The sequence below is a fragment of the Molossus molossus genome, unplaced genomic scaffold, assembly GCF_014108415.1.
Source record: "Molossus molossus isolate mMolMol1 unplaced genomic scaffold, mMolMol1.p scaffold_m16_p_17, whole genome shotgun sequence".
Classification (NCBI taxonomy): domain Eukaryota; kingdom Metazoa; phylum Chordata; class Mammalia; order Chiroptera; family Molossidae; genus Molossus; species Molossus molossus.
Genome location: NW_023425352.1, coordinates 49705076 through 49729790, shown reverse-complemented (window position 1 = coordinate 49729790; position 24715 = coordinate 49705076). Strand labels below are relative to the sequence as shown.

The 24715-nt window shown below is 39.4% G+C and overlaps 3 protein-coding genes across 28 annotated transcripts in view; 2 read left to right on the top strand and 1 right to left on the bottom strand.

Moving 5' to 3' along the window:
* RUFY2 (RUN and FYVE domain containing 2) overlaps positions 1 to 9291 on the top strand; it is a 59363-nt gene extending 50072 nt beyond the window's left edge. For 3 of the 6 annotated variants that reach the window (XM_036265806.1, XM_036265802.1, XM_036265801.1), the window contains 3 exons: positions 1152 to 1200; positions 6877 to 6954; positions 7052 to 7458. In XM_036265806.1, the coding sequence (XP_036121699.1) occupies positions 1152 to 1200; positions 6877 to 6954; positions 7052 to 7195 (271 nt within the window). In that variant the 3' untranslated portion in view covers positions 7196 to 7458. Of the gene's footprint in view, positions 1 to 1151; positions 1201 to 6876; positions 6955 to 7051; positions 7463 to 9174 lie in introns of those variants that run through there. The other 3 variants (XM_036265804.1, XM_036265805.1, XM_036265803.1) reach the window with 2 other exon arrangements.
* HNRNPH3 (heterogeneous nuclear ribonucleoprotein H3) lies at positions 2742 to 21082 on the bottom strand. 21 transcript variants are annotated; one of them, XM_036265817.1, is made up of 10 exons: positions 16993 to 17238; positions 15466 to 15600; positions 14795 to 14933; positions 14099 to 14283; positions 13563 to 13649; positions 13132 to 13247; positions 11898 to 12033; positions 11170 to 11265; positions 10991 to 11083; positions 2742 to 3040 (listed from the first exon to the last, which is right to left on the bottom strand). In XM_036265817.1, exons 1-10 carry the CDS (start codon positions 17009 to 17011, stop codon positions 3030 to 3032), a joined length of 1017 nt encoding a protein of 338 aa, XP_036121710.1. In that variant the 5' UTR covers positions 17012 to 17238; the 3' UTR covers positions 2742 to 3029. The 21 variants fall into 21 exon arrangements, with proteins under 21 accessions (XP_036121710.1, XP_036121715.1, XP_036121719.1 ...); XM_036265816.1 differs by lacking the exons at positions 2742 to 3040; positions 16993 to 17238 and adding exons at positions 9538 to 10876; positions 20870 to 21013 and having other exon boundaries at positions 14117 to 14283; XM_036265813.1 differs by lacking the exons at positions 2742 to 3040; positions 16993 to 17238 and adding exons at positions 9538 to 10876; positions 20018 to 20311.
* PBLD (phenazine biosynthesis like protein domain containing) overlaps positions 20284 to 24715 on the top strand; it is a 51383-nt gene continuing 46951 nt past the window's right edge. Inside the window, exon 1 of the mRNA XM_036265833.1 lies at positions 20284 to 20340. The gene's annotated coding sequence lies outside the window, so the exon portion shown is untranslated. The remainder of the gene's footprint in view (positions 20341 to 24715) is intronic.

The window sequence follows — 24715 nt, the reverse complement described above, 5'->3', positions numbered from 1 at the left end:
TGTTCATTGACATGTATTTTCAAATGAAAAAGTTACAATATAAAAGTGAAACTCATAGACACAGACAATGGTATGGTGGTTACCAGAGGGAAGAAGGGTGGTAGTAAAGGGTCAAGAGGGCCAAGTATATAATGACAGAAGATGATCTGACTTTGGGTGGTGGGCACACAATGCAATATACAGATCATGTATCATAGAAATGTACACTTGAAACCTCCAAATGATCCTTTTTTAAAAAAGATCTTTTTATTGATTTTTTAGAGAAAGAGGAAGGGAGAGAGAGAAACATCGATGTGAGAGAGAAACACCGATCAGCTGTCTCCTGCACACCCCCTACTGGGGATCGAGCCTGCAACCTGGGCATGTGCCCTGACCAGGTATTAAATGGGGACTTCTCAGTCCATGTGACAACACTCAATCTGCTGAGCCACACCAGCGGGGCAAAACCTATATGATCTTATTAACCAGTGTCACCCAATACATTTAATTTTTAAAAAAGAAAGAAAAGGTATTACTACTATATCTTCCATAATTGTTTCACTGTTTTGCATCTGATAGACAAATAAACTGTATAATGGTACCTTATGGGCTTTGAGGTCATACAGACCAGGGTTTAAATCCTGGCTTCCCCATTTACCATTCTGTGACTTGTTACAAGTGACTAAACCTCTTCAGAACTCACTTTCTTCATCTTTTTTTTTGGTACGTGCCCCTAGCGGGAACCGAACCCGGGACTCTCTGGTCTGCAGGTTGATGCTCCAACCGCTGAGCCAAACTGGCCAGGGCCACTCTCTTCATCTTTAAAAGTTTTTTTTAAGATTAAATGAGATTATGCACACAAAGGTTATAGCTAGTGTCTGGCATACCATAAGCCCAAACTGACAGCTATTATTAATATTAATATTGTCATAACTACATGAAAATGCCAATATTATTTTTAAAACGCAATTTTTAAATTTAAAAAATACATTTTGTTTTCGGATATTTAGGAAATACAGGAAAATACATAATTTCACCAGCCAAAGATCATTAGAATCATATAGTATATACAATTTTATATTCTGTGTAAAAGCAGTACTTTTCTAATGAATTATTAGATCTCCTATATTTAAATGTGTACTGAAATTTGGACCTATTTGTAATCTTTTTAGGTCAAAACTTAAAATAGAAGATATAAAAGAAGCCAACAAAGCATTGCAGGTGAGTAGAAAGTGTATTCCTGAAGTAGGAAGGTATTGATATATGTGAAAGTCTTCAATAGAAGATAAAGACCTATATACACCTATTATTGAATCTCAGGATTTATAGGCAGAAACACTGAATGGGGAGCCTGTGTGATGGGGATCCAGCTCTTCCCTATACCTTTAAAATCACATTTTAATAATCTTCATGTTGGAAATGACCTTTGAAGTAATTTTGTCCACTTTCCTACAAAGTGTGGCATGATAGAATGAAATTACCATCGAATTGGAGAATCCTTGAGTTCCTATGCTAGTATACTATTAGTTTATGACCTTCAGCAAATCATATCATGAAGTGTTTCCTTTTCTCAAATGAGCCTATGATTTTGTGTAGGGTTGCTTTGACTATAGGGTAGATTAAAATATGTAAAAGTGATTGGTGCAATTTATCAGTATGTGGTTCTGAATGTGTCTGGATGGATGGATGCAAGAACCCCTTCTACAACCCCTGTGAGAACTTCAGTGATAGATGGCTTCCTCTTGCACAAGCTACCCATTTTGTTCATTAAAGTGTTAACCCATTTTATTTTCAAAGTGAAAATAATTAAAAAGTCAGATAGGATAGGAACAAATTATGGTAGCAGTCTCTTGTTCTTCATCTTCTTGTCCCTTATCCACCGTAGGTCCTGCCACCTAAAGGGAGTTACTTCTAATTTTTTTTAAGTCGTTTCTTTGGGCATGTGTTCCATATTTCTAAATATGCAGTATATATTGTTTGCTCTTAATTTACTTAAGACCTATCTCTTTTAGACCTATGTATTGCTTGTATGATGTATGAGGGGTTTTGCTCACTCTTACTCTGGTGTGTCTTCTCTTCACTGTCCTCCCAAAATAATTAAAAGTTTTTGTGGCCCTGGCCGGTTTGGCTCAGCGGTTAGAGCATCGGCCTGCGGTCCGGAGAGACCCGGGTTCGGTTCCTGCTAAGGGCATGTACCTCGGTTGCAGTTTGTCCCCGGCCCTGGTTGATCGTGCGGGTGGCAGCCACTCGATGTGTCTCTTTCACGTCGATGTTTCTCTCTCTCTTCCTCTCTCTCCCTCCCACTCTATCTGTGCAAAAAAATGGAAAAATTGTCCTCGGGTGAGGATAAAAAAAAAAAAAGTTATTGTGGAATTCATTTAATATATATTCTTTATTATAACTATTTAAATATTGTTCTTTGTTGGGCCAAGTAGTATATTGTAATTATATTCTTTTTCAACTACTTTTTATTTTCTCTGGAGTTAATTGCCTTTTTAAAAAAATTTAGTTGTGCCCTGGCCAGTTTGGCTCAGCGGTAGAGCGTCGGCCTGCGGTCCTGAGAGACCCGGGTTCGGTTCCCGCTAAGGGCATGTACCTCGGTTGCAGTTTGTCCCCGGCCCTGGTTGGGTTGTGTGGGTGGCAGCCACTCGATGTGTCCCTTCACGTCGATGTTTCTCTCTCTCTCTCTCTGTCCCTCCCACTCTATCTGAACAAAAAAAAATAGAAAATGTCCTCGGGTGAGGATTAAAAAAAAAAAAAAAAAAAAATTTAGTTGTATTTGAATATCAGCATTTTCTTATACCTCTACAAAAAGTTTTGCACATGGTAAATGAGTCAGGTGATTGGTTAGTCCTTTTTTCCTCTGAGTAATCCTCCTTGGAGTTCTCTGCTCTCTGCTCCCGTCTGGTCTGGTCACGCCTGTCTTGACGTTTCCTTTGCTGCCATTCTTAGAATTCCCATTACCCTTCTCATATGTCAGAGCTCCTGTTACTTGAACCCCATAACTTCTTTCTTGGTTTACTCCCTTGTTTTGGTCAGTGAATCATACTTCAGTAGATTCCTGGAAAGGGGTGAACAAAGATAGACTTTAAGAATTTGCACATTGCCCAGCTGGTGTGGCTCAGTGGTTGTGCGTCATCCCATGGACAAAGAGGTCACCGGTTCAATTCCCGGTCAGAGCACATGCCCAGGTTGTGGGCCAATTTGCCAGTGGGAAGCACACAGGAGACGGCAGTCAGTGTTCTCTCTCATCGATGTTTCTCTCTCTCTCTCCCTCTCTCTAAAATCAATAAAGAAAAATAAAAATAAAAAAGTTGCACATCTGTGTATGCCTTTATTTTGCTCTCTTTTTAAGGAGCTGGGTAGGGATGTTTGCCCAACTGTCATTATTTAAACTGTGAGATGTTTTTCACTGTTAAAGATAACCAAGTATACAACAGACATATAGCACAACTTTAAAATACTGGCATACTCTCTGCTTTAGCTTATGAAATAGAACACATGTGCTCTCTGCATTCTTCTCCCTATAGTAACAATCTTTGTATTTTATCACTCATATCTGTGTTTAATATTACCTAGATGTCTGGATTTTTAAATGTATGAAAACATTTACGTGACGTGCGTTTCTCTCTTGACCAGTTGTTGGGACAGCTGTCCTACAGTACACCACATTCTGGATTTTATGATTGCTTGCTCAGAGCAGTCTTTTTTTGTTTGTTTGTTTCTTTAGTAAAAGTCTTAAACTTGTTTTTCTATGCCCTTATTGCCTGTAAACTGGAAATTAAATCTAAAGGCTTATGCAGCTTTCAGTGAAACTTTTTGTTATATTTTTAATATTCAGCAGGCTCTTATTTGTTCACCTTTCCATTTAAAATATTTACTTAAAATTTTTTGAGGGGGCTCACCTGAGGATATTTTTTTCACTGCTTTTAGAAGGGGGAAGGGAAGGAGGTGAGGAGAGAAACATCGATGAATGAGACACATCAATTGGTTGCCTGGGGCTGGGGATGAACTTGCAACCCAGGTACATGCCATTGACCAGGAATCAAACCCACAACCCTTTGGCCTATGGGCATACACTCTTAACCGCTGAGCCACAATGACCAGGGCCTTTTTATTTTTTAAACATTTTTTAACAGTTGATTTTTATTTGAGCTTGCTATAGCAACAAAGTCGAACCTATTCCGGTGCTCTCTCTTCCATGAGACAAGCTGTTATAGACAGTGTTAAAAAAAAAAAAAAAATTGATTTTTAAGAGGGAGGGAGGGAAACACAGATGAGAGTGGAACATCAACTGCCTCCTGCATTTCCCCTACCTGGGATTGTGCCCACAACCTGGGCATGCGCCCCAACCAAGGATTGAACCTGTAATCCTTTGGTGCACAGGATGACACCGGCCAGAGCTCACTTTCCTTCTTAAAATAGCATCGTCTTTTTATCTGAGGATATTCATTATTGTTTCTTTCAAGTTTTCATTTGTTACATCTATTCTGTATTTCTTATTTTTTTTATCCTCACCTGAGGATATTTTTCCATTTTTTGTTCAGATAGAGCGGGAGGGAGAGAGAGGAAAAGAGAGAGAGAGAAACATCGATGTGAAGGGACACATCGAGTGGCTGCCACCCGCATGACCAACCAGGGCCGGGGACAAACTGCAACCGAGGTACGTGCCCTTAGCGGGAACTGAACCCGGGTCTCTCTGGACCGCAGGCTGACACTCCAACCGCTGAGCCAAACCGGCCAGGGCTATTTCTTCTTAATTTCATTATGTATTTTTGAATTTGTTTATGTTGGATAATCCAACTTCAATAAAAGACAAAAAATCTTGGATGCCCTGTGTGTGATGGTTGAGTGGATGGGGGTGGGTTGTTATAGACTGGTTAGGTTTCAGCTTAAAGAAAGAAATCTGTTAACTAGCCAACTGTTGGGCACCCTCTCCAAATAATGGCAGTATCAACAGGACTGGGGCAGTTGAGTTTCTCCAGAAAAAGGATCCTCTAATATCCTTTCTAGTGGTAGTGGTATATAAATTGGGTGACTGACATTCTGGAAACTGGACAGAGAAAAATAACCATTTCTTTGCAGAGTAATATAATAGTTTGTTCTCTTCTAGTTTTGGCTCTGCCCTTAAACAGCCGTGTTTCCTTGAGAAAGCAGATACAGCTCTCTGAGGTCTCTTCCAGCTGACACACAAGGCTTACCTTATAGTGTACAGCTTTTTTCTCCTCGGGAGACAGGGTAAATTCAGTCAAATTACATGAAGTCCAGAAGGCCCAGCCCTAATATCAGAAAGGTTATCTCTGAACCTTATGATGCTGCTTGGAAATCTGCTTTCCATCAGGTTCTCCATCCCTTACAGGCAAAACTGGGCTGGAAGCAAAGGTGTTTCCACTAGGTGGCTTTAGGGCATTTGGCAAATCACTTCCCTTTTTTATGGTGTTCAGGTAGGATTGGATTATCCTTAAGGTCCCATTTCATGCTTAAAAAAAAAATAATCTGCAATTCAAATAATTTGATTCTTTGTGGGTTGTGTTTGAGCTATCTAGGTTGTTTTTTTTAAGCCTTCACCTCTTACAATCCTGTGTTCTAAGGAGCCTTAGACTGTCTCAAGTGCAGTAACCGAACACTATCTTACTTCTGCTAGGAGATAATAGGTGCTAGTTATTAAGACTGTAAAACAATAATAGCAGAAATTAACCTTGTGATTTTTACCTGTAAATGTTTAGTCCTTTTTCATCTTTCTTCAGACAGGAGTCCTTTAGGAAAACTCAGATTTTGGGGAATGTATCTGTGGGCTTTTTTGCTAGGAGAAATCTTTTCCTAGTTAGGTGATAAAGGTCCCTATGCTCCAGAGGTTACAAGCATTGAGGATTCTTCCACCTGGGTCTTTTCATTATAAATCTGGCACCATCTAACAAAGTTGCTCTCATAAGGAAAAAATGCTTTCTAGCCAAGATCTTGGTTGGTTAAGAATGGGTCAAGTTAAAAATTTTAAGTATCAAGTTAGCTTTCACCTGTTTAAAACTACTTACATATATCTACTAAAGTTTATACAGTAGCTGTTAAATATGCAAGTTACAGAACTTTAGGGAAATTAATGGCTATGTAAAACTGAATTTAAAGTGAAGTCATTTAATGAACTCAAATGATCTCATTTCCAAATTCTCTTAGTTTTAGGGAATTACTATGTATCAAGTATACATAATGCCAAATTCAAATGCATTTCAGTGAAAATGTATCCTTAAATGTTATTAGACTAAATAATCTTTAAAGTTCTTTCCTTAAAAAATAAACTGTCAGTGATGTTTTCATTTAAGAAAAACAATACATTTTATCATGGAAATATCCAAACATGTAATTGTGGAGTAAAACAAACCATTACTCAGTTTGTCTTTACCAACATATGGCCAGTCTTGTTTTATTTATATTCAACCCACATCCCTTTCCTTCATTATTTTGAGGCAAAGTTCACAAATTAATCCACAACTATTTCAGTGTGTCTCGCAGAGAAAGAACACTTTTTTTTTTTAATCCTCACCTGAGGACATTTTTCCTTTTTTTTTTTGTTCAGATAGAGTGGAAGGGAAAGAGAGGGAGAGAGAGAGAAACATCAATGTGAAAGGGACACATTGAGTGGATGCCACCCACACGACCCGGCCAGGGCCAGGGCCAAACTGCAACCGAGGTACGTGCCCTTAGCAGGAACTGAACCCTGGTCTCTCAGAACCACCGGCCGACGCTCTAACCTCTGGGCCAAACTGGCCAGGGCAAGAACTCATTTTTGATTCTGCAATTTGTATACATTTCTGTAAAATGTTTTTGGTCGAAAATGTTTTTACATGTAATTTTCAGTTTTATCAATTTGAGAATTAATAGTTACACTTTTCCTCCCACTAGGGACTGGTTTGGTTGAAAGACAAAGAAGCGACACATTGTAAGCTTTGTGAAAAGGAATTCTCCCTCTCTAAGAGAAAGGTAAGGGAAGTAAAAAGTGAGTTAAAAAAATTTGGTGCAAATATGGCTTTTAATTTTGTTTTTTGTTTTTTTTTATCTGATTCCCCCCAATTAATAGCACCACTGTAGAAACTGTGGGGAAATTTTCTGTAATGCTTGCTCTGACAACGAACTGCCTTTGCCTTCTTCACCAAAGCCAGTACGGGTTTGTGATTCCTGTCACGCGTTGCTGATTCAGAGATGTTCATCTAATTTGCCATAAGACGCCAGTCCTAAATCCTCATTGTATAAAAGTGTCTGTGATGAATGTTATGAACATGTGCACAACATATTAAGACAGCCCTTCTTAAGCAGCTTTCAGGCAGTATTGGTACCAGTTTTATCTTTCACATCAATTCATGGGAATTAAAGAGTTGTATAATTTGATATTTCCTCTCCATTATTTGTCAAAAAAGAATTTTCAACAGGGCATGCTTTAAAATACAGTCGTCCCCCGTTTATCTTGGCTAATCCGTTCCAGACTCTAGCAGTTGGTTGCACCTGGCGTTGAAGGCTTCCTGGGGTGCTCGAATACATAGGCCTACAGTCCATATGTACAGTAATTTTAATTGTAATACAGGGGTGTATAACTGACTCAGATAACTGAGTATGTGCTGTATCATTTTCACTGTCTCGATCAACTTTTTAATGAAAAAACTGTGATAGCATGAAGCCGCGAAAGTCGAAGTGCAAGTGGTGAGGGACGACTGTAACTTTAACCTAATTCTTAATTCATGTAATGATCATGTAACTCTTGATACAGAAAGGCCAGCTAGCACAGCTAACACATTTGCCTTATTTTATAAAGGCCTTCTTAAAAATAGGGCTTCAGGTGGTTTTATTCTTCAGATCGTCAAGTTGATATTTGATGGTGCCTATAATTTTAATGCACTTTAAAGCTCCGTGGTTCTGAGAGAAAAGACTGGAAATGTGTAGAACTTTTTACAAGTGTTGATATTCGAATTCAACAGATTTTCCATTAGCTTGGTAAGACATTAACTATATTTATTTGGCCCATTCCCCCTTCTTTTGCCCACTTCACATTAGAAAAAGCCAATATTCTATCCTATAATATTTCTTTTTGGTCTTCTTCCTCTCTAAAATTGATGTTGTAGTTGCTGATACCTTCCAGATATAGTGGGTTAAAGAGGTTATTGATTTACTTCAACCTTTTCCTTATTTTGAAAGTTAAACCAGCATCCTTTTACCTTGTTACTACTTGTAGATCTTTCCAGTCTTGCTACTGCAGTATATAGAGTAAAATTCAATACTGAGCACCCTAAGCCAGGGTCGATTAGCAGATGAAGATGTAGTCTCAGCTCTGCCATAAAATACATACTTGAACCATTTCAAGCATGAGATTGAACAAACACTAATCTCATTGTATAGCATACTAAGAATTTAATCTGTAAAAAGCAAGTTAACTCTTGTACACAATTATCACTGGAATTGCATCACTACTAGGGACCCTACATTTTTTTTTTAATTAGTCAAATTTCAGTCATGCACTTTAAGCCCGTGAACCCTTCAAACAAGGCCATTATTAGAATAATCTCATGTTAGTTACTCCCTAGAGCAATTGTATTTTGTGAATTTAATCATGGCCATCCACTTACCCCCTAGGAAGGGGGGGGGGGTACTTATTTTGCAGGATCCTTTCCTCAGAGTACATACTTTTATTACATTTAAAAAATTCTCTAAATTGCCAAAGTTTGAAACTAATGTTTTACTTGAAGATTTTCTCCATAATCAAATTTGAGGTCTTCAGTTAGAATCAACAGATTTTTAGGTGGTCTTTCTTGAATGCTGATAGAAATGTTCTCAAGGGATAGATTATATTCTTGAAACTGTTTTGTATTGATGGGATGGATTAACATTTTTATGATTGCTGGAAAAAAAATTCAAATGATATATGTGTTTTTCATTACTGTGCTTAGAACAAATTTTAAAATGTGACTTTTGCTTAAATTCCAAGGCTGGTTAACCATGATTTTTAGTCCCCCCTTTAAATTCTTTGCCATTCAAAACTCATGTATTGCTACTGATTTGAGATTTGTGTAGGTAAGCTTTTATTACAGCAATACAACTTGTTCCATTTAATTTGGCTTTTTAAAAAACCCATCTATACAAATTTAGAATTTTATGTTATAAAACTTTTCAATTTGTATTTTATAATTGTGAACCTACACTTTTACTTTTCAGGTAAGACTTGCCATTATAGAAAGTATTTATCTTCATAAACTTCACATACCATTCTGTCATCTAGCCAGTACTCCACAATAATGCTATCATGGTGCCAAGGAATTGTGATTGTAATTTTGCCACCCTGCAATGTTTTCAAATAAAATGTGAATTTTATAAACCAAATAAAAGATTTGAAAAAGTCTGCTTTAGAAGGGCAACTTTCATTGATAATACTTTATATTTTTACTGCTTAAAGATTTTAATAGAGTACTCCTGGGAAAATAAAAGCACATGGGATTTCTAAAAAAATAAAGTGGTATGAGACTAATATTTAAATGGGTAAAGATGAATCATTGCTTTAGTTGACAGGCTCCATTTAGGCTATCACAACTACCTTCTCTAAAGCAGAAATCGTTCCTTAAAAGTTTGTCCAATCTTCAGTTAGACATTTAGTACCTTCGATTTATTATTAGTAATCAACACAAAGCATTCTAGGACAGACGCCATACTATTATCTCCCACATTGATATTTATTACATTAACATTTCTAGCAAAAACAAGTAACAAGTTCAATAACTGAATTCACATTAACAGGTTTCATTTTGATCCATTAGCCAATTTGGAAAAAAGCCATATTGATGATAAAGGGGTAAAAAGTAAAAAGCACCTTTTCTTTGCTACATATAGTATTTAACACGCCCTAAAACTCCAAACAGATATCAGATACAAAATCCAACTGTAGGACTCTCATATTAAGACTAATAACATGGACTTGTCTCTTACATTTTTAAATGTATTTATACAGTTATTAAAAAAAAAACCCATACTTTATAGGGCTGAAACGGAAAATACATCTGTGAGAATTATACTCCATAGTTAATACCTTTGTACTGAATTCTCATGTCACTTAGAATCATAACCTAGTCTAAAAAACATTTTTGAGATAAGTTACAACTATCACTTTTTGGTTACTTCAGTCAAGTGCTGAGGGGATTTTACTCTAAAATCTAGGGCTAGAATTTCAACTTCCAATACCCATCCTTGAGTAACACAATTACAAATATTCAGAAATCCAGATACTTCTTACTTAGATCATCAACGTTTCCGACCTATGCCTGATAAGTGACATTTGAAAAAGACTAATATAGAATTAGCAGAATTTATACTCCTGAAATCATCTAAAAACCATCTTTAGGTTTTATATTTACAATATTGTCCAGGAGAAATTAAAGAGTTACACTATTTTCTAAGCTGTATTCCAGATGTCTCATTAAGACTTGCAGCTTATGTAGAAGTGAACTACTGACCTCTAAAATGACACTACTACTTCTTGTAGAGCTAATAATAAAATACACCAACCCAAATCTTATGAAAGCAGCACATCCTTAGGAGTAACTAGTATATAAAAAGTATCAACATCAGTGGTTTGAATATAAAAATTTATTTTTAAGTCAAAGTATGCAACAAATAAAACCTACAGAAAACAGATTTTCCCATCACAATCTGTTGCTTTACCAAATAATATTTGAAAACACATTCCTCCAGTCATTATAAAGTTCTTAAAATACAAAAGAAATTAAATCTGTAAGAAAGTCTAGTAGACCAGATGCTGTTGTCAGGACTATTATGTTGGTGGTTATGATCTAATACATCCCACGCCATCCACCTCCACTCATGCCACCTTGCCCATAGTAACCTCCACTGCCTCCACCACCACGACCTTAGGAAAAAAAGACATTAAAAATTGTTTAATAGGAGGTATATCAACATAGAAGATGGTCTGCACCACATATGGGGACTAACAAACTGAACCAGAGTAACCAAAGACACTTACCATAACCACCCAGGCCATCAGGAGTCCCATATCCTCCACTGTAATTGTTCCCCATTCCCATTCTTCCAACAGATCCATAACCGCCCTGATTATCTTTAAAACACAACAAAAACAAATAGGTTTGAGGTTGATTGCTAATTGTCTAACTCAACTCCATTTACTTAAAAAACTTTACATACCCATTCCATCTCTGCCGTAGCCTCCCATTCCAGAACCTCCCATTCCAGAGCCGCCTCCCGGAGTGGAATTCAAGAAGAGTTCAATGTATCGATGTTCTTTAGGAAAACAAGAGTAATAGGAAAGAAATAATGGATCAAATTTATCAAAGCATAAAAGGGCTGACTACCTAATATTAAACCTAAATGTATGCTTATAGGTTCTGAGAGGAGTGATAAAATAAATGCAGGACAAGGCTAAAATCTAGGTTTTGTTTAAACTATGTAACCTTGAACAAGTTTCCTTATCTATATAAAGGACTGATACATTATTTCAGAACCAGCTGGTATACTTCTTAAAAATATATTCCAGGCCCAATCATAGTACTGAATCAGAATTTTAAAGTAGTGGCCAGGAAAACTTTTTATTAAGTACCAAGTGACTGATGTGTAGCCAGATTTGGGAATCACTGGTTGAGGTGAAATTTAATGGCTTAAAACCTGATTTGATGACATGCAGGAATAACTTCCCCAAGTTGATCAATGTAAAGGTTAAGAAGTGGTAACTGATTTGCAAAAAGCATGGGAACTCAGACAAGTGCATTTAACATACCCACTTGACCCCTTTAATAACTTCAGCTCTAATTATCTGTCAAGTACTAAAAGTCTGAATTAACGCTATTAAAGTCTGAACTTATAAGAAACAAGTTCACATCCAACAAACAAGATAGCATACAAAGGATACTACTTACGCATGTTATTCTTATCTTTAGACATGGCAGCTACTGCATCTTCATGTGTCACAAACTCTACATCTGCTTCTCCTGTTGCTCTGCCATCAGCTCCAATATCAATATGCACTCGTATTGGATTCAGTGGTGAGAAGAACTAAAGAATAGAAAAACTTGTTACTTTTCTATTTATATTACCAAAATTACCACACATACCCTTTTCCTTGTCTATTAAACCGTTCTACTGCCCCGTTGCAAGGCTAAAAATTACATCAACTCCAGAGGTTCTAGGAATATATGACTATACTTAGGAAAACATAGACATTATCTTCTAAAATAAGCTAGGTGACATCGCATTGGAAAAGAAAAATATTTCTAACCTAGAAAATAGTTTATCCTAAACAGATGAAAAAGTCTCATACCCTACTACTGAGAGGAAGAATAAGCACTCCACCCCCATTCCCAAGAAATGTATTGGAAATTGGGTGTCCAATGATTCAGAATGATGGAGTTTGATAAACCTACCGACTGTATAGGATATCTCTTAAAATACCTCACTTAGTTCTAATCCCAAAATAACCAGGTTTAAGTAATCCTAAAAAGTACCTGAACTTAGGCCAAATGGTTCTGAAGACCTAGAGCAAAAATTTTCTTAAAGAGTTAGACAGTAAATACTTTTGCTTTATAGGCCACTGGGAGCCAACTACTCAATAAGTAAATGAATGTGACTGGATGGCCCCCAGGCTGAAGTTTGCTCATTCTTTAACCAATATGAAACCAACCAGTTTTTAACTCAATAGCAGCATCTACTTCCATTATTTTCAGTTCCTTGTCACATAGCCTAGAAAGTCAAACCAAACTACTTTTAACTTTTCACTTGTTGACATATTTACACTTTAAAAACTTCAACAAGGGAAACAATCTCTTAGTCATTTCCACTATGATCAATCGTTCACTAAACTCTTTTCTTTCCTCTTTTAAACAGTTTTTGTTGAGAATATTACAGATATTCTTCCCCTCCCAACTCACTAAATTCTCGACTGCACTTGATGACTCTCTAGCATTTACTTGCTTGAATCCTATGTAGGTTAACACACAATGGACAACAATATTCATCAACTACTATAGATAACAAAATATATAAACAGTCACATTAAAGGGATTCTGATATAAAAACTATGAAGACGAGAAAATGAATGCTCAAAAATTTAGATAGCAGGACTAGTATAAAACCACTAATTACAAAATTACTCACATTGGCAATGTCATTTTCAGTTGCACGAAAGGGCAATCCTCTCATATGTACAAAATGACCACCATGAAAACCTGAACTTGCATCACCAGCTCCACCATAGCCATGTCCTCCCATACCTAAAGAAACATTTCCACATCATAAACTGATACATGTAGAAAAGCATTTCAACAAAACATTTCTTCCCTATACAAATCTTTTCCTATTTACACCTTTTTGACAACCCGAGGATCTTAACACTTGTAGACTTCTTCTAAACATGAAATGGAGAATTTACCACTAAGTAGCCATCTGCATAAAGCCCTATGTAGGAATACACTAAAATACACCTGAGATGATTCTTTTATATAAGTCAACTATATAACTACTAAGTGGTTGTAAAGCAAATACCAAAATTCACCTAGAAATGAGTATGTCTTTAATATTTAGTTTACCTCTTCCATCTCTCATTCTGTCATCAAAGCCATCATTTCCATAGCCATAATTATTATAGCCACCATAGTCATCAAAACCTCCATAACCTGTGTAATTTGAGAAATACATGAATACACTTTAAAGAGATAAACTTTAGAGTTTTCAAAAGCATACTCTGTGGTAAACAATTTGGTTAAAGTATTGATTAGTACAAGTTTGCAACTCCCAATAAGGGAAAAAAACAGTTAAATAACACTTGAAAGAATTTACAAATCTCAAAAGGATTCATTCAGACATCTAAATTAATTTCACCCTGATGCCAAACAGAACATGTCAAAACATGCCAACATCTTCATTTTAGTTTCTGTGTACATTATCTAGGTGTCAATATGTGCATCAATCAAGTCCCACAGCTGGTCATGGGAATCCATATGTTCATGAACAGGTTTTAAAACCTAGTAGGTACTGAAATTACTGCCATTTCTGTATTTCTTGACAAAGTGTCAGGAACATTAAGAAAATGACAACAGAACCTTTGTTCATTAGATACACATACCACCATCATATCCATCACCTCCTCGTCGCATTCTGTCATACATACTTCCACGCCCAGCTCCATAATAACCCCCTCTTCCTCCTATTGGTCTATCATATGGTCCTGGTCGCTGGCCCAGCAATCTTCTTGGTGGATCATAAAATCCTTTGATTTCACTCCTGCTACTTCTGAAGATCTCAATATACCTATTTAAAAATGGTTTAAGGTACTGGTTTCAGCTTAAATGTATTAGAGTAAATAAGATATTGGGCAAAATGCAGTAAGTTTTTCTATATCTAAATACATAACCCAATTTAAATTGCCTAAGCACACCATATAAAGTTAACATTTTTAAACCTACAAGCTTAATTAATTAATATTTAAGTTTTATATAGACAAATCAGTCATTTGAAATATAAATATAATTTTAGCTTGTTTCCTTAAGTACACAATAGGTGTTTAGAGAAAATAGTTGATTATACAAAAGCATTTATCAATAACATCCTACAGAGAAACGTAAACAATCGAATTTTAATTTAAGCAAACTAGTAGCATTAACTCCCCACCCAAATCTGTAGTTTCCAAGTTAAATTTAGATAATTATCAATTCTTTTAAACTACCCCAGAAAAATGTTACTGTTACCCCCCCATTTAAGCAAGTGACCCACAACCCCCAAAAATAAAAATTTAACACCATCCCAAACTCTCCATCCCCACCTGTGCCCTATTCTTTCCTTGTGTTTCCCCAGAGCATTTTCTGCTATCTCCTTTGAAGCAAACTGCACGAAGGCCTCCCCTGTGCTTCTCCCCTGGTAGTCCATCGTCAATGTTATCCCATTTGGCACGATTTCCAACCCTTTAACCCAAGGACAAATAACCCCATCAAGGGGAACAGTGTTAAAGGCTGAAACATTCCCATCTGAATCAAATATTTAAAACAAGTCTAAACAAAACAAAACAAAATGCTTAGTTCCCCATCACCCCATAATACAAATGGAAGATTTTTTTTTTTTCTCAAATACTGGATTACATATATATTTTTTTGGTGACCAGTGTCTATAAATTACACACTCTAAAAGCCCACCTATATTAAATGGAGGGGGAAAAAAAGCTAAAATAAAATTTAACTATGCTCCATATGCTAATTCATGGTTCATTTCATCACACATAATTATTCTTAATTAAGTTTATTGCACATTAGTTAGGTTTTACATATTCTACACATTCTGTATTGAATATTAACTGGAGCAAATTTCATAACTTTATACATTAACCAAGCTATCATACTCAAATTAAAAAGTCCCCCAAACAATGTGTTTTGCAAATTAAAAACTGAGTAATATAACATAATTAAAACACTACTAAACTTTGACTAATACTTGAGGTACCTTGAAAGAACTGAACTATTTCCTCTTTGCTGCAACCAAATGGCAGTCCACGAAGTCGTACTGTCCCATCACTAGCGTCATTTGGACCATTATGTTTCATAACCCAATCCATCTCAATACCGTTTGATTTAAATGCTATAAAAAAAATAAACAAGCACATAAAGCAGTCAATCAAAATATACTCTGTCAGAGGTACTGAAGAAACACCTCTCAGTGGTGCACAACAGGAAATGCAACATACGACTCAGTGACTCCAGTGACAATGCTATAATACAATGGTACAACATTTCTGTTCTGGGGTAGGCAAAAAGATTGGGAAAAGGCAGTGAAACCTGACTCCTCCTGTCAAACAGTACTAAATTTCTAAGGCTCAAATATTATACACTGCCTAATTTTAAGAAAGCTTACACAATTCTACTCTAGGTCTTCGAACTCTCCCTATTTGTTAACCCTTTCATTTAGTAACAAGTCTACCCCCTTCCCTCATCTCTCAAATTTTCATTCACAATTTCCATGTTTTATTATTCACTTGAACAGTTCTGCAAATTGTTTAAAACTTGATCACTCAAAGGTTGCATGTAGTACTACAGTCCACTCACATCAAGAGTGTTGGTCGAAAGTATGAGTCTACGTTGATGTTGGAAAATTCTTATTTCTATTGTAACTAAATCTGGTTCAAACACTCCCCAAGAGTAAGTTTTAAAATGACTAAATTAGGTTGTCGTTTGCAATGGATGTAAAAAGGCCAAATGCCTTCCAACAGTATCAGTGTTTTTTGAAGCCACCTGTTTTGGAAGTTATTGGAGATAGTATATTAAAAACCAGTTTAGCCCTGGCCAGTTTGGCTCAGCGGTTAGAGCGTCAGGCCTGCGGTCCAGAGAGACCTGGGTTCAGCTCCCACTAAGGGCGCGTACCTTGGTTGCAGTTTGTCCCCGGCCCTGGTTGGGTAGTGCGGGTGGCAACCACTCGATGTGTCCCTTTCACGTCGATGTCTCTCTCTCCCTCCCACTCTACCTGAACCCAAAATGGAAAAATGTCCTCCGGTGACAATAAAAAAAAAAAAACCACAAAAATCAGTTTACTCACTGCTTTACTTTTAAACAGGTTTTAAAATGACAACACATTCACATTAAGGGTACAGTGAGAAGCCCCCTTTCTCTTCCAAAAAGAACCTATCTATCCAGTTCCCTTCCCAAGACAACCATCCTTCCTTTTAAGATTCCAGAACACTTTATTTTTAATCCTCACCCAAGGATATTTTTCTATTTTATCTTCAGATGGTGTGGGAGAGTGGGTGGGAGGGAGGGAGAGACATTGACGTGAGAGGGACACATCAACTGGTTGCCTTCCACACGACCCAGACCAGGGCCGGGACAAACTGCAATCAAGGTACGTGACCTTGACTGGAATTGAACCCACGACTCTTTGGTCTCTGGGCCGAGGCTCTAACTGCTGAGCAAAACTGGCCAGGGCTCCAGAACACTTTAAAAAGGCTAATGCAGAAGTCCTTCAGCTGCAGAAACTTACCAGAGCTTACAGATTTCATTATGCAGCTGTAGTAATCCTACTCACCTGATTATTTCAAAACTTTCCCTCACCACCTCCTCCCCTGTAAATAAAACAATTTGTTCACTCGATTCCTTTATGCTCAAGAATTATTTCATACCAGGAGTATTCACTAATATTTACTTTCACATGATTGAATTATCAGTGCAGCTGTTAGGGGCACAAAGAGTAAAATTTCTTTTTCCTAGAATCTTGCATATAAAATAAGCTAATGTAGAATTTTCCAAATGTAATTATAAATCAAATCAGCTCTGCATAATCAAATCAAATCACCTCTGGTAACTTATACTGTTGTTTAAAAAATATTTTTATTGATTCTTAAAGAGGAAGGGAGAGGAAGAGAAATTGATGAGAGAAACACCAATTGGCTGCCTCCTACATGCCACCTACAGGGGGATCAGGTCTGCAACCTGGGCATGTTCCTTGACTCAAGAATCAAATCAGCAACCTTTTGGTACATGGGAGGACACCCAAACTGAGCCACATTGGCCAGAGCTCCCAAAAGGTAAGAAAATGCATTTTTATCTGACATTACAACTAATTCTTATGCACATAAACAACTGGTATGAACTTTTAAGAGAAAAGAAACTGGATTTGAATCCCTACTCTGTTACTTACTGGCAACTTAATTTAAGCAAATTACTTAACTGCTGTGCCCAACAGTAAAAATACAGCAGTGGTGCCTGTACTTTGGGCCATTCAGTGCTTGGTCTTCAGCATGATAACCATTCAATGGTGGCCACTGTTACTTGATTTTAAGGGGCTCTGTAGAACTAATGAAATGTACCACAAACAAAATAACTGAACCTTAAAAGACCCTTAGAAATCGTCTAAAGCAGAGGGAAAAAGAGAGGGCTTTTGAAATGCTTACTATAATATGTATTAGTAGCTAGATGACTTAAAACACTGTTCTAATAGCCCTATATATAAGTAGGCCCCAAATCTGTTTGGGGAAAAAAGTTGAGGCATCCTGAAAATCTACCATTTTCGTTAGCTTTTTTAAAAAAAATAGCACCAACATAAACAATAGCTGTTTCCTATAAAAGGTGATTTAAGAACAGAAAAGGGAAAAAGTGGAGAAGATCTAACATCACTTGTCACTTCATGAAAAAAATTTGAACTCTGCAAAGCCAACCTAATCTGTTGTGAAAAGATGTTATTCTGGGAACAAGTACAAAAAAGTTGGAAATAGATTACTACAAGAACAAGCAAACTTGCTTTGATTTTCGGATCAGCCTACACCAATGAGCGCCTATATAAAAACAAAAAACAAACCACTAGCCCTGGCTGGGTGGCTCAGTTGGTTGGAGCATCCTCCTGTACACCAAAAGGTTGCAGGTTTGACTTCTGGTCAGGGCACATACCTGGGTTTTGAGTTCCACCCCCCGCATCCAGTCCTCCACCCCCTTAATAAAAACATCCTCAGGTGAGAATGAAAAGCAACCAACAAAAACCACTAACATTCACACAATTTTAAATTGGGGAGGAGATAACCAGATTTAGGTTGGAGAATCACTAGGATGATTCTCCATCCCATATGTACAAAGAATATAGAACAAAAAAGAAAACATACTCATTTCAAAACCCAAAATTAAGAGTCCAGAATTCCACTTACAAAACAAAACCAAGACGAACTGTAAAGGCACACAATCTGCTTTAGTACCTTAATAAAGCCGTCTCAGAAACTACCTAAATAGTCCTTACTAATTATTTGGGACAATCCATCTCACCCTTTCTTTGCAACAGCATCATAGCTAATCACAATTCTGTTTAAGGTTTCCAAGTGTTAGCACAATTAAAAATACCAGCAGTTGAAATATCAGGACTTTAGTTTTGTATGAAATTTTAGTTTGTTAGAAAAAGCATCTAACACTGGCCAAATGAAATGTAAAATTCCTTTATAACAAAGATTATACTACCTTAAGTACATAATATGTAAAGGGTTTGCTGCATCAATAAATAACTCTCTAAATGATAGCCCACTGATCTCAAAAATTGACAACAGACTTCCAATTTTGGCAAAAAAATTGGTGATATGTTTAACTAAAATGGAAAATTTTAACCATTTCCCCTAACAATGAGCTCACGAAAAAAAACCCCAACCAACCAACCAAGCAAAACAGACGCCATTAATACCTCTTAAGTTCATAAAAAAGGATTATAAATGAGTTCTTTACTAGTACAAAGTTGTGAGACACACATACACACACACAAAAACATGGTTATTAAAAATATAAAGGCAATTACATGGATTTCCAGATTATGATGCAGACAGTAGGGAAAAGAGGTCTAGGGCAATCCAATTAGGAAAGCTGTTACTATTATATACTACTTTATAGGTAAACTCTGGCCTGTCCTTTAAAGCTGGAAAAGTAAACAGACTTCTTGTCAAGATTCATATGAATTACTGGAAACTTATTCTCAGGCCTTGCCTGTATCTTCAGTGAAAATTACCGACCCAATTCTCCTGTGTTCCACGGACCAAAAATCATCCCACCATATGGACTGGGCTTTCCGTTTGTCTTTCTGTTGAGTAGGCCTATATTCTTGTTCAAAATAGTACGACAGTCCTACACTAAAAATAAATTAAAAAGCTTAGCTACCAAAAGGAAATAACCACCTGTATTTTAAAGTTTTTACTTCTACAGTCTAATTCCAAAAAATCTTCGCACAGTAACTCAATTCCTGTACACACACGCATTTTTGCCATCAGACTATGTTTGCTTCTTTCCAAATGTAAAACGCCTACTTAAATTCTAACCCTGTATGTGCCAAACTACACAAAACCATTGGTAAACCACCCCACCCCTACCCCAAAGTCCAGTAAGCCGTATCTCGGAGTTCACTGGGCCCAGACGACCTATTTGAAATATGCCCATTTCACATTCCTATCTGATAAGTCACCCAATTTTCTGCTCACCCACAAAGTTTTTAAATACGTTTAAGATAAGTGTAAAAAAAAACCCTTTGGAAAATGAGTACGTACTCTTTTCGAAGTTCCAAATCTGGAATATAAGGGCCGGCTAAGCGTCCTTTATTCCTCCCCGGAGACTTTTCGTTTATCTAGCTGCCCTAGAGACCGGAGAGCTGGGAGAGTACGCCCCTTCCCCCGCCACCCCGCCCGGCAGCCAAGCCTGGCTTAAAAACCTTAGCCACCGGGCGGCGGAATTACAAAGGAGGCCCTCTGCCTCCTTTGTCCTGGATTTGGGAGTTGAGCGCCTTCGTCGCCATTGGCTTTCCTCCCCCAGCTCCAGCCTCTCTCATCTTGAGAATCTGCGTCAGAAGTCACTCGCAGTCCCGCCAGCCCAGGTAGCCCGGCCGAGACTGCGGAGGAAGGAAGGCCGCGGTGGGAGGCTAGGCCCCTCCAGCGCCATTTCCATCGGGAGCGCGCCCGCCAGCCCAGCTCCTCCCCCACCCAACTGCCCGGCCTCTCCCGGCTCGCTCCGTTCCCCACCCTCATCCCCTGCAGGGCGCTCTGACCACCCTCCGGCCTCCTAAGTCAGTTTTCGGAAGCTGAGGGGCAAAAAGTAGAGAGAGAGGAAGGGCGGGAAGCCGAGGGGGCCGCGCCACCGTACCCAAAATGGCGGAGGCCAAGCCAGCAGGAAGAGGGGAAATGCTGGATGGGCCCCGGCTTCATTCACTAAATTCCACATTAGCAGGTCCTCCGCCCCGACAGGCCGCCCCCCTGAAGTGGGAGATCGCCTGGGAGGCGCAGCCTGGCCGCTTCCGAGCGGCGACCTCCACACTTCCCCCCCACCCCCTCCCAGTCTCTTGCGTCCTTCTCCCGACTCCACTCACGGAACCACCAGCCCAACCTACCCCCTTTTACTTCAGATACCCTGTCGAGCGACAGCAGCGCCGACGCCGGTGCTCGCGGGGTCCGGTCGAGGGGAAGAAGTCGCTCGCCTCGTGTAGCGCTCCACACAACGGTTCTTCCAACCGTTTCCGGCGGAGGCAACCGCTAAGGGAGCTGCGCAGCACAGAGACTGGCTTGGGGGGGATGGGAGAGAGCGGGCAAGGAGCGGGTGCGTAGAACCAGAGCAACGAAGACCGACCGGCCGCGTTCTCGCGAGACGAGAGTTGGTCCCGCTTTGGCGCAGGCGACAGGTAGTACGCTTGCGCGCTGGTAGGCTGATCAGTTAGAGGAGGCGAGGAGCCGAGGCTGGTCCAGTCAGAGAAAGAGGCGGGGAGTTCCGCCTTTCTTGCCCGCCGTACTACCATTAAGTTCAGAGCCCCCCTTTCTGGACTCTTGGAGGTTAAGTGGTAGTAGTAGTCCTGCTTGTGTGTGTTGAAAGAACCGTGGTGTCTTGGTTTGGAGAAATTCTCCGATACTCTGCCCCACCAAGAACAAATTCCATAAAACCCCCGCCCTTTCCCAAGCGTCACCTGCGTGGAAAAGGCGCCACGTGGTTCTGCCGTCAGACAGAGGGTTTTCCTCTTCCACCATTTTTGTATTATGCAGTAAAAATAGGAGTTTTTCAACGCTGGGGAGACGCGAAAGTGTTCATCAGCCCCAATTTTGGCCTTTGGCCTAGGGCTCCTTCCTCTGGTCCCGGCCCAGTCAGCCCTGCCGCCTCTTAGCGGGTCTCGACTCGGCCCAGTCAGCCCTGCCGCCTCTTAGCGGGTCTCGACTGGGCCCAGTCAGCCCTGCCGCCTCTTAGCGGGTCTCGACTCGGCCCAGTCAGCCCTGCCGCCTCTTAGCGGGTCTCGACTCGGCCCAGTCAGCCCTGCCGCCTCTTAGCGGGTCTCGACTGGGCCCAGTCAGCCCTGCCGCCTCTTAGCGGGTCTCGACTCGGCCCAGTCAGCCCTGCCGCCTCTTAGCGGGTCTCCACTCGGCCCAGTCAGCCCTGCCGCCTCTTAGCGGGTCTCGACTGGGCCCAGTCAGCCCTGCCGCCTCTTAGCGGGTCTCGACTGGGCCCAGTCAGCCCTGCCGCCTCTTAGTGGGTCTCGACTCGGCCCAGTCAGCCCTGCCGCCTCTTAGCGGGTCTCCACTCGGAGGCTCCTTGATTGATTTCCTCCCCACACCATGTTTCCCTACAAATCGCACCTTGCCTTCGCATTCCTCTTGTCTTGCATCTCCCGCACTTTTTGACCTGAGTGACCAATCAGCGCTCACTGCCTACTTCGGATTGTTTTCTAAATGGAGCTTTGCATCCTTGAAAATTGTTTGTACAAATGACACCTAGTACTTTTTTGTTATGCTCTCATTACACCAAAGTTCCTAGTAATCCTGATGGCATTTTAAAAAAACAAACAAACTGAATTTCTGGGAAGGGTGGAGGGCAGTCCTGGTAAAGAGATCAATGCAAGCTTTGAGGTCCAAATGTAGGAACCCACGTGAAGTGAAAGGGAGAGAAGGAAATGAGTGCGAGCACACGGTTGTTCCTGTAGGTTGGTAATGTGGGTGAAACTCGCTTGTAGAACTTCGGTATACAGTCAGACTGTACTGTGAACGTTGGGGAGCCTGTAGAGGATGGGATAGGGGTGCAAGGGTTAGCAGTGAAGAAACTTGAATTACCCCCCACCCCCCCGCTCCAGAATGAGATCTGGAGTGTGTCAGGGGGGACACAGGAAGCCAGTTACCTTCAGATAATGGAAACTTCCATTTCACGGCTTTAATTCATCCTCAAACCTGCTTAAAACAAGTGTGGGGCAGCACATTTTCCCTCTCTGGAGCGGCCCTGCGCCTTTCCTATCCTCCTCCTCTTCCCCCAAGGCACCTTACCTTTACCATAACCTCGTCTAAGCTCTAAGAGCCTCTTCTTTTGCCTCTGTAACTTTTCTTCTACTGATCATTTGTTCTACCTCTGTGACTTTCTTTATTGATTTTATTTAAGAAGGAGAGGAAGGGAGAGGGAGAGACAGAAACATGATGACAGGGAACATCAATCGGCTGCCTCTTGCATCCCCCCCCCCCCCCCCCCCGCCCAATTAGGCCTACAACCTGGGCATGTGCCCTGACCAGGAATCAAACCACCGACCTCTTGGTGCATGGGCTGACGCTCAACCACCCTGGCAGGGCTACCTCTGTGACTTTCTAAATAAAGTTTCTCTTGTAGTTTGAAAAATAAGTTTTCTTATTGTGGGACAGTAAGAATAGGCTAAGCCACAGTGTTGTAGTGCCCTTCTTAAGCCCACTTCCTCAAAATACCCCTCAGAGAAAGGAGGAAGGTACAGTATGGTCATCATTATAAGAAACAAAAAAACAAAACCAGAATAATGTAATAACAATAGTTTACATTTATTGAGAACTTTCTTGAGCTAGCGGCTGTGCTCAATTCCCTGACTTTACAACCATGAAAGATAGTAATTATTTATTATCCCCAATTTACAGATGAGATGCCAGAGTTCTAGAGAAGTGAAAAAAATTGCCCAAGGTCACACACCTAGTGGCAGAAGCTAGGATCTGAACCCAGATGGTTTTACTCCAGGGGCCAGGGTCTTAAACATCATTTTAGGCAAGTTGAAGTTACTTCCCCTAAAAAACACAGGAGTTACCAGATCAGGAGACCCGCAGTTAACAATTTACTGGCTGGAGACTTCTGAACAGACCTGAAACTTGATGGTCTGGTGTCACTAGTACTGTGAGCACCCTTACCCCATTCATTGAAAAATAACTGCTATATTAATAAGACTCCAAGATCTCACACTTGAGATGGAGTTCTTTCCTTGTTACAAGTCACATCCCTACTTTATCTTTTCAGTCTTTCCACCTGATTTGGTAGATGGAATTCTGTAATCCCTTTCATCCCTTGCCTTAATTTGAACAATCTATTTACTGCCTGATTGAGTTTGGCATTCTTTCCACATACTTACTTTGTGTGGTTATGGGCCACAATCCTAAATGCATTGTAATGATTTTTTTTTACCACCACACCTTGATTTTTCTTTGAGCCATAATTTCTTTGTATTGTGCACTCTGCTGTTTGCCAGTGTGAATGCTTAGGAAGAACTTGAAGTTAGTACATGTATTCCTTTTGCTTTGTTATCATTATAGAAAGCAGGGAGTTTTGAGTTTTTAAAGAAGTACACTGTATAGGGGTAAACCTAATTTTGATTTGACTTTCTGTTTTACTATTTTTCTAAAATAAAATGTCTATCAACTATTCCTATTTGCAAGTTGAATCCTGTAAGTAAGACTTGGTGAGACATGCTCACTACTGCTCCAGTGATCCCTACAGAATTGTTTCCAGATGGATCTCCATGGAATTGTTTCCATAGAGATGGTTAGAACTAAGGGCTCCCAGCTGCTTTTGGAATTTTTTTTCCTCTTTGTCTTCCTTTCAGTCATTTCAGTGCTTTCCTATTAGCATAGAGATCAGAGGGACCCTGGAGGGGATCCTGTTAGAGGCCACAATGAGAGAAAAGATGAAAAAGGAGAAGGAAATAGAAGTACCTTCACCACCAGGGGAAAACAGGACAATGAACACGTGATCATGTGTTCATTAAGAGGATAGGAAAATTCCATGCAGAGCCTGAGAGAAAGAGAAAGATATGGAAACCGAGAGATTGTACTTCTTGGGGAAGGAAGACATATTAACTAAAAACTGGATAAGATAGTTGTTCACATTACCTCCCAGTGACATTCTAAATTAACATAAAAACTGGATTATCATAATATTTTTGCCTATATGAAAAGTATATAAACTAAATAAAACTTATAACTAAGTTTCTAGGAGTGCGT